General features: G+C 41.4%; 1 protein-coding gene across 1 annotated transcript; it reads left to right on the top strand.

Moving 5' to 3' along the window:
- The first annotated feature begins 3228 nt into the window (after positions 1-3228).
- On the top strand, positions 3229-8016 carry LOC120315961 (histone H1.1-like). The gene is made up of 2 exons (XM_039361043.1): positions 3229-5837; positions 6938-8016. The coding sequence occupies exon 1, from the start codon at positions 3356-3358 to the stop codon at positions 4394-4396; it is 1041 nt and encodes a 346-aa protein (XP_039216977.1). The 5' UTR covers positions 3229-3355; the 3' UTR covers positions 4397-5837; positions 6938-8016.
- The last annotated feature ends 1446 nt before the right edge of the window (positions 8017-9462 follow it).

Here is a 9462-nt window from a genome sequence, read left to right as displayed (position 1 = left end):
TGGTGGATATTTTTCTGTTTGTGCAGAATGCTGTTTTGATGTTGTGTTTATGGAGGATCTTACTGATTCTGTCTGTGTGCCTTTTATGTATGGGAGGAGGGCTTTGCCGTTTTCTTGTTCTTTGTCTTGGATTTTAGTGGGGGTTTCTTTTTGGATTAGGTTTGTAATCTTATTTCTATGGAATCCATTGGATGTTAGTACATTGGTGAGAGTGTGTAGTTCGGGTTTTAGGTGTTGTTCGTCAGCTAAGCGTTTTGTTCTGGAGATGAGTGTCTTGGCTACAGAGTTGATCTGTGCTGGGTGGTGGTGTGAGAGAGCGTGCAGATAGCGGTTTGTGTGTGTTTTCTTCTGGTAGATGGTGTGTCCTAGGGAGCCATTGGATTTCTTGTAGACTAAGACATCCAGGAAGGGAAGTTGGTTGTTAGCTTCTGTTTCCATGGTGAACTGTATTTTGGGGTGTAGGCTGTTGAGGTGTGTGAGGAAGTTGTCCAGTTTTTCTTTCCCATGTGGCCAGATTATGAAGGTGTCGTCTACATATCTGAGCCAGAGTTTGGGTTTGTGATCCGATTTTTCTAGAGCTTGGGTTTCAAAGTGTTCCATGTAGAGGTTGGCAATGACAGGTGAGAGGGGTGATCCCATGGGTGCTCCTTCTGTTTGTTTGTATTTTTGTCCATTATAGATGAAGTATGTGTTGGATAGGCAGTGGTTGGTCAGATCTAAGATGTGTTTGGGGGGGGTTATATTTGTTTTGAATAGCTGTCAAGGCTTCTTTGATAGGCACTTGGGTGAAGAGGGATATGACATCGAAGCTCACTAGTAGGTCGCTGGGCTGTAAGCTTTGTTTCTTTATGATCTCTATAAACTGGAATGAGTTTTTTACGTGTGAGGTGATGGATTCTGCATAGGGCTGTAGTTGTTTGGCGAGAAATTTGGCTAGGTTTTGTAGAGGTGAGCCTATGGAGCTGACTATAGGTCTGAGTGGGGTTCCTTCTTTGTGTATCTTGGGGAGACCATAGAGTTTAGGGCATCTGGATGATTTCTTCCCTGGTCCAACACCTTAAAGCCACAGGACACGAAATTGACTTTAAAAATACCAGAACCATTGCCAAAAGTGAACATTTTAATAACAGAATAATCAGAGAAGCCATCGAGATAGAAAAACGCCCACACAGCATGAACAAGCGAGATGATACCTCCCGCCTACCAGCCATTTGGAAACCTGCCCTTATTGACAAACGACTCCCTAACCCCAAAATCTTAAACCCCTCTGCAACTCAGACTAACCTGAGCACAACCAAACAGAACACTCCCCCAGCCAATCAGAGCACAGCCAAGCCCCTAACCATTCAGAACACACCTCCACCCAATCAGAACACAGCCAAGCTCCCATCCAATCAGTTCATACCCTCACTGGCAGTTAAAAGGAAGAAACAGCTAAAACCACACATTGCTGCTCAAAGCAAGAAGCTAAAAACACCAGCCTGAAGATGACGAATGTGACTTCGTCGAAACGTTGCCAAGACACTTCCAATTTTACGCGGGAGAAAACCCGAACAACCAAAGACCTATATACAAATACCCGCGAAAACCTCAGAAAACATATATATATATATATATATATGCAGGAAGTTTTTCAGACAGATGTCTAATTGATTACACCTTGACATTTTTTAACTGCTATACTGCAGTTTTACTTTTCACAATCTCCATCTTAGTCTCCCAATTTAATTCTTTAATTCTTTGTCAGAAAAAGAAATTTGTATATATATATTTGTTTTCTGAGGTTTTCGCAGGTGTTTGTACGTAGGTCTTTGGTTATTCGGGCTTTCTCCCATGTAAAATTGAAAGTGTCTTGGCGACGTTTCGATGAAGTCCTGTTTGTCATCTTCAGGCTGCTGTTTTCAGCTTTGTGCTTCTAGGAGCAATGTGCTTCTAGGAGCATTGCTAGGAGCATTGCTCCTAGAGGCATGAAGCCGAAAACACCAGCCTGAAGATCACGAATGGCTTCGTTAATACGTCACCAAGACACTTTCAATTTTACGTGGGAGAAAACCCGAATAACCAAAGACCTTTTTCTTATATATATATATATATATATATATATAAAAGCATTTGAAGGATGGTGAAGATGAAGACAGAATGATGAGATCCTCAGGAAGAGAGTTGAGAAGTTCTTTTTTTAAAGGACAAGGAATGAATCCACATATCAACATGAGACAAGCAAGGATGGTTTGCAAGAATAGAAACATATGAAGAAGTATCATGAATTGTGTTGGCTTAAACTGGTTTCAGAAAGCCAGTTTGGTCTAGTGCAGGGGTCTTAAAACTCGGCCCTTTTATGACTTGTGGACTTCAACTCCCAGAATTCCTCAGCCAGGCATGCTGACTGAGGAATTCTGGGAGTTGAAGTCCATAAGTCATAAAAGGGCCAAGTTTGAAGACCCCTGGTCTAGTGGTTAAGGCACCAGACAAGAAACTAGGAGATCCTTGAGTTTAAGTTAACCTTAGGCGTGAACCCAGCTTGGTGATCTTGGGCCAGTTCTCTCTTACCCCTGGGAAATAGGAATATAAGGAAACAGGATAAGCCATTTCTAGAAATCTTGCCAAAAAAACTGCAGGGAGTAAACCAGGCAGTCACCAGCAATCAAGAATGACTTGAAGGGACAAATCAAAAACTAATTTTAGCTATGTTTCCTTTTCTTGCCTTAGACCAGGGGTAGGCAACCTTGGCTCTTTTATGACTGCTGGACTTCAACTCCCAGAATTCCTGAGCCAGCATAGCTCAGCTTGGAAACCTCTCCCTTTCCCCTCAGCCTGGCTGGCTCAGGAATTCTGGGAGTTGAAGTCCACCAGTCATAAAATAGCCAAGGTTGCCTATCCCTGCCTTAGACCTTTCATTTCTTTGTCTTACTATTGATCCTTTTCTGTGCTTTGGGCAACATTGCTTCTGCTGAAAGTGTGTAGCCTAATGGGTCTATACCTAGGGTGCAACCCTCCCTCCATGATTAACAGGAAAGCTTCGTGCTCTTCATTCGTTCACCTGATCAACTAAAAGCCATCACTTAAAAAGAAAAGCTTTCTCCTGTTATATACAGAAGCATATAGAGAAGAGTGTCCCGGTCTAAACTACTTTTTAATAGGATGAAAATGTGGGGGTGGGTGGGGAATGTTTATGAAAGGTGAGTTCTCAAGGATAGAAGCAAGCATTGTGATTGGTTGCTAGGAACAAAAGCCAGATGGAGTACTTCCATTGTGTCAGATTTTGCTAGACATATAGTTAAGGCACTAAGTACAAGATTCTGTCTCAGCAGAGGCTTGGCACAGAGTAACTGGCAGGCTGACAGGCACAAGTGCCATGAGAAAGATGATGACCCAGGAGGACATGATGCCCACAGGAATGCAGGCACCAGTTCCTGGAAGAAAGGAGTCCGTTCAAAGAAAGAAAGAAGCTGCTAATTTCACCACAAAGACTCTGATGGTAGCAAACTCAGTGCAAAATAAAAAAAGCTTGATTCCTTGGAAATCCATTGATTCCCTGCCCTGCATCTCAGGGCTTATTATTGAAGCAATTGCATCCTGTAAGTCACACAATGGCCTCACTTTTGCAGAGCTGAAGGAAGTGCTCGGCACAAAGGGATACGATGTGAGGAGGCACTATCCTAGAATCAAGAGGAAGCTACAGTCCTTGGTGTCTAAAGGTGCCCTGGTGCGCATGACAAGTGGCAATGGCTCAAGTTTTTTTGTAGTCAAAAAGTACCAGGAAAAGATCACCAAAATATCCAGAAACTTGGAGAAAGCCGCAAGGATAAAGAAGGCAGGGATGTCTGCTTCCGAAAAGGCAAGGGGAAAAACTGAAGAAGCAAAGAGTTTGAGCTGGAAGGCTGGAAAAATTAGAAGAAAGCCCAAGAGATCCCATCAGAAATTAAAGGCAGGACAAAAGCCCTCAAAGCGATCCATCAGCCAAAGCAAATCTGTTGAAAGAACACCAAATCTCTGTCCACGGGCCCTTTCTGCTGCTAAAAAATCAAGTTCTGGTGGTAGCAAAAGTAATTCTACTTCTCGAGAATCACACCACTCCAATCAAGGATCTGCTTCTGTTTTAAGGAGATCCAGCAGAAACTGCAAGAATACGGCTGCATCTATTTTTAAGACAGCCCAAAGTTCTCTCGACGAAAGAGCTCCTAAAAGATGCAGACCTTCAAAGAGAGGGCTTCCTCCTCCAGTAAAAGTGCAAGTCAGCCCATACTACAAGGACAACCTCCTTGCAAAGCAAAAAGCCCATTGTAGAAAGGTGAAGACCTACTCCGCTAAACGACGAAGCCGTCGCCGGATCAGAGCTGCATTTCACTCACCAAGGAGGATCTCATCCAATTCAGAAAAAGTCCTGAGAAGATAACAGAACTAAACCTCAAGGATGGAGGCCTTCAAAGTAGATGTCTTCCTTGTATCTATTAGAACCACAAAACATTCAATAAAGGTAACTAAGGCCTCAGGTTCCATTCATAATGGATGATTTCATAGCAATAGCAATAGCCCTTAGATTCACAGTGCTTTACAGCCCTCTCTAAGCTGATCCAGCATATCGCCCCCAACAATCTGGGTCCTCATTTTACTGACCTCAGAAGGACAGAAGGCTGAGTCAACCTTGAGCCGGTGAGACTAGAACTGCCAAATTGCTGGAAGCTGGCAGTCAATAGAATTAGCCTGCAGTACTGCATTCTAACCACTGAGTCACCACAGCTCTTATTTCATAAATACAAGCTAGGGTCTATAATTTGGGAGACATATAAAGTGGCCTACAAAAGTGTTTTAAAATCTGTATTTCATTTAGGAGCTTCTTAAAAGGAAATGTTAGCCTCTAGCTACTTGAATTCTTCTGTTCCATTTGGAATGTTTTGCTCTGCCATAGAGATGTGAATTCTCTCGGTAAATTACAATATTCCTGGCAGCCTTAAACCAAACCCACAGTTCTTGCACACCATCATCCACAAATACAATGATGTTGAATTTGCAGGCCCTTCAGTCATAGTGGCCAAATTCTGAGAATGCCAACCAATCACTCCTCACTCGTTGTCTTTCAACTTTGTTCCTGAATTTATAACCCTCCCTTCCAGAATTTCCACTGTTCTGAAAGGCAGAAATTTGTGCTATTCTGACAAGCCCCATGGAGTATTATCATCTCAACAAATTCTGCTTTTGTGACGAGCCTGAAAAATTGCAGTCATTCTGGGCAACCTACAGTGGAGATGGCAGCAGGAGGCAAGGGTTCCAGCAGAAACTGAAAACACTGAATAATGTTGGTGCCTCATGAATTTATTCTGTGGCAGAAGTGGGGGGCCGTTTTAAAGAGGAGGCATGGAAGCAGGTTCTTTTAGGGCAGTGTTTCCCAAATTTGACAATTTTAAGGCATGAGGACTTCAACTCCCAGAATTCCACAGCCAGCAATTTTAAGTCCTCATGCCTTAAAATTGTCAAGTTTGGGAAACACTGTTTTAGGGGGTCATTCAAATGTGTTGTCATTTGCCTTACCCTCAAATGTATGTGGGAGGCAGATGTGTACAGTTACAAATGCTGGGTAAAGTTGTTTGATAGGACATTGTTAGAAAAGCAAGTTACATATCTGCAAGCCAAAATCTTTGAAGTCAGCCCCTCAGAGTCACCCAGGAGAGCAGAAAAAATGGATCCTGTAACTATTTGTTCAGTGGGATGCTTCATGGGGAAAAACTGGATGGGACAAGGAAGCAGGAAAATTGGATCACGGGTGAGGGAAGATACAAGGAAAGATTCAGAAAAACCAAATGGACAAAAGAGAGAGAAAGAGAGAGAGAGAAAAGTCTGTATGTATTTGGGTATAGCCTGCTTGGTGGTTACATGTATATTGTGAGAAAAAAATCTTTAACAAAATAATGTATCTCAATGTGGAACAACACAGAAGATCCTAAATTTCACTGGGGAAAAATTCCTGACTGTGCTGCTGGAAAGAGATTTCATGAGTCAATATTTAACGGTGGTTTATTAAATAAATCATGGTTTCTTGGGTTTGAATAATACTAATTCATACACCCTGGTTTGTAGCTATAATGATTGAATACAATATGCTAAGCCAAGAGTAAACCACTTTTTGTTTACTAAGTCCAAACTGTTTTTATAATACATAATATAGCTGACTGAAGTGACAATCCTTTGTATCTCAACCTTTGCAACTTCCAGATGTGGACGCTTAACTCCCAGAATTTTTGTGGTACATTCATTTTCCTCTGTTCCTGGGAATGACTCAGATGAATAGATCTTGCTCAATAGGAACGGGGGATAAAAATGCTTTTCTGGTATAGGGCTTGTGAACTTATTTTGAATTAGATATCTATGGAGATTCTTAGTCATCCAGGTCGTGATTGTTCAATTTTGAGTCACAACTGAAGAAGCTTCTTGGATGAGAAGTGAATGTTTTCAAGGAAAACAAAGAAAGTCCAGTTGCCTTTTGAAAAAGCACCTTTGAGATTTTGAATTAGATAATGGATTTAAAAAATGGTATTTGTTCTGATGTGACATCACACCACCTTTATTCTGGTTTTAAACAAAAAGTTTGTTTTCTTTAGCCTCACTACTTTGCCTTGCTGCACAGCAAGTGTTTTGGGTATGACCAAATCTTCCATGGAAGGAGGAAAATTAATACAGAATTATTTGTTTTTAACCTTCGATATGGTAAACTGAGTAATTTACAGGATCTAATCTGGGTCGGTAACCAAGCCAGATTGGATCCTGCAATATTATCCTAGGACACGTATATCGCCTTCATTCGTTCAGTAATTTAAATTCTTCGTCTCTCAGAAACAGTAAATGGGGCTTGCTTCTTATTGGATAAAATAGCTTGCCCTTCAGAAGGCTTTAACCAATGACATTTAAGGAAGCTTTATTTTTTTTTTCATTGTGCCGTTAGTTGTAGAAAGGAGAGCTGTTTTGCCTGGAAGTGGTGAAAATTGGAGGGAAAAATGGGCGCGTAAAGTTGCCTCTTGAAGACAGCGTTGTAGTTTTTGTGGGACGGCGGGAGAAAACCAGTTCCGAAAAGGGACTGTACCAAGTGAATCGGAAGAGGAGCGCCAGGTTTTGAATTTAAGAGCCATCAGAGAAAGCAGCCCGGGACAAGAAAATTCGTCGAATAAACTACAACCTCCAGCTACGTGCAGATCTTCATTTTCCTGCTAGACCGGGAGCTCTCGCCGCCGCCCACATCGGACCTAAGCACCAAGCATGTCAACGCCAAAACGGCCCTGGGAGTTGGACGGCCTGGAAGTGTGACAAAATCAAATAATGCTTTGGCCAAGAGAGAGCGATGGCTTCGGGTTCTTTTTAGAGCCATGTTTCAATAACTGACGAGGGAACAATAAAGTTGCTTAATTATGGTTAGAAACCTGATTTGTGGGTTTTGATTAGTCATTTTCGCTTTCTGAATAGACAATAAAAAGCCGTCCTGCCAATCTGAAAGTGGATAGAATTTTATAGTGCCTGAGCAAATCGACTTTTGCCCATATTCCTTAGATTTGTGCCAATAGCGGCTCGCGTTTTATTTTGACATTTGTAAACTAAAATATTTTAAGCTGCATTATTGAGAATCGTTTCTCATAGTTAACCCTAGTTACATTCTTAGCTTCCATCTGCAAAAAGGTAACTTCAAAAGTTTTGAAACTAAATTTTACCATGTGTTAAAAGGGTTGCAAATTTTTAAACTTCGGACAGAAAAAGGAGTCACTAGGGATATTGGAATAAAGTGCCTCAAATATACCAATATTATTTTGTTCGCTCTCTAATCCATTTTCACTATTTCATAGTCTTCAGGGATCTAAACAAAGCAACCTATACTAAACATGAAAGACCCAAAAATAATGTGTTTTAGAGGAATAAAATATCCTGTTACCAAAATAATTTGAAATAAGAACTCTTGATTTAGAAAGAACAATGAAACCAAGTTATTTTCCCTTTGATATTGGATGAGAAAAATTTAACTTGACTACTCATTTTTTCCAACATTAATATTGTCATAAAAATAAGCTTTGCTGCTATATATATATATATATATATATATATATATATATATATATATAGGAAATAACCGTAATTGTCATTTGACACAAACTTCCTTTACATAATCAAATGCTATTATTTAAAAAAAAACCTCGATTTTTCCGAGTTACACTAATCTATTATTAACCCGAGACCATTCAAAAGGGGAGTCGTTTACTGGTACTCTGCAAAAGACCTGATCCGAAAATGCCACTAGCTCTTTCAGCGATTCCGGAGTGGCTCTTAAAAGAGCCTTTTGTATAGTTTTGTGTAGTTAGCAAAAACCGAGAACCTCGTTAACGAGCTTTCCCTGCAGGACGTTTGTTCACCTGACGTTTCCTTCCAGAGTTGGAAGGCTTACGACCCTGGAGACCTTTAGGTTTATGAACTGCCGGTTGTTTCTTTCGGGACTTTTTAGGCTCCCTTTTCCCCTTGGCCGTTTTGCCGGCTGCTTTTTTCGGCTTCGGTGGCTGATTCTTGCCGAACTTGAAGGAGCCAGAAACACCACTGCCGGTGACTCGGATCAGCACCCCATTGGAGACCAAATTGCGCAGCTCCCTTTTGAGGCGGAGGTTGTTCTTAGTCAGGTTATACCCAGCTTCGATCAGAGACTTTTTGAGAGCAGCCAGCGAGATACCTTTTCGGGAATTGCAGGCTTCTAAAACTTGAAGAATCAATTGCGAGAGAGAGCCCGAAACACGTTTCTTTTTCTCCGTCTCTTTCGTCGAAGTACTTGCGGTAGAAGTTTCAGCAGGAGCTCCCTGCCGCTTTTCGTGAACCATTCTCAGAGACACGAAATCACGCTAGGCACTGAAAGCCCGTACTGAAAACTGTTGGGCAGGAGATGTAAATATATACAGCCCTCCGTCTGACGTAACGGACATAGAACGCCGCTGCTCTTCTCTGTTTTCTGAGGTAACTGTTTCGCCGTAGGAGAGGACCTCGCAGAGTCAGTTTTCATTCAGGTCCACTTCTTCTCAGCATATCCAACAACCAATAGTTTTCATGCCGTCTTCAAAAATAGTGTTTGATACCATCGCTATTTGTTCGCTTGTTTTTGAAGGGTACGTGAGGTTTAGAAGTTTGCGGGTTCCACCGCCTCTTCTACTTCTTTTCTCTCCCAGATGTAATGAAAGAGGAGGCACGTCGCACTTAATATTCAGCCAGTTAGTTTACGTCACTATTGGACGGCTTAGAATTGTGACGGAACTTGAAAGGCAGACTCCTTCTGTCTCACTATGGAGAAAATAGGATAGTTTTTATAGTATTGTTCTCCGTATCGCAAATCTCATCCTCCTCCAATTTTTTCCTCAATGAGATTAATCTTGCAATGTAAAAGGACAATTTTCAAGAATAGTGAGTTGTATAGGGTTGTAATCTAACAGCTTAATATTATCTGTGTGT

This window comes from Crotalus tigris, unplaced genomic scaffold (genome assembly GCF_016545835.1).
Source record: "Crotalus tigris isolate CLP2741 ecotype Arizona unplaced genomic scaffold, ASM1654583v1 scf7180000019189.1338056, whole genome shotgun sequence".
Taxonomy (NCBI): domain Eukaryota; kingdom Metazoa; phylum Chordata; class Lepidosauria; order Squamata; family Viperidae; genus Crotalus; species Crotalus tigris.
This window is presented reverse-complemented; position numbering and strand designations above follow the sequence as displayed.

What these genes read in the sequence shown, in the direction of transcription:
- LOC120315961 (XM_039361043.1), top strand. Translation starts at nt 3,356, where the DNA reads ATGAGAAAGATGATGACCCAGGAGGACATGATGCCCACAGGAATGCAG.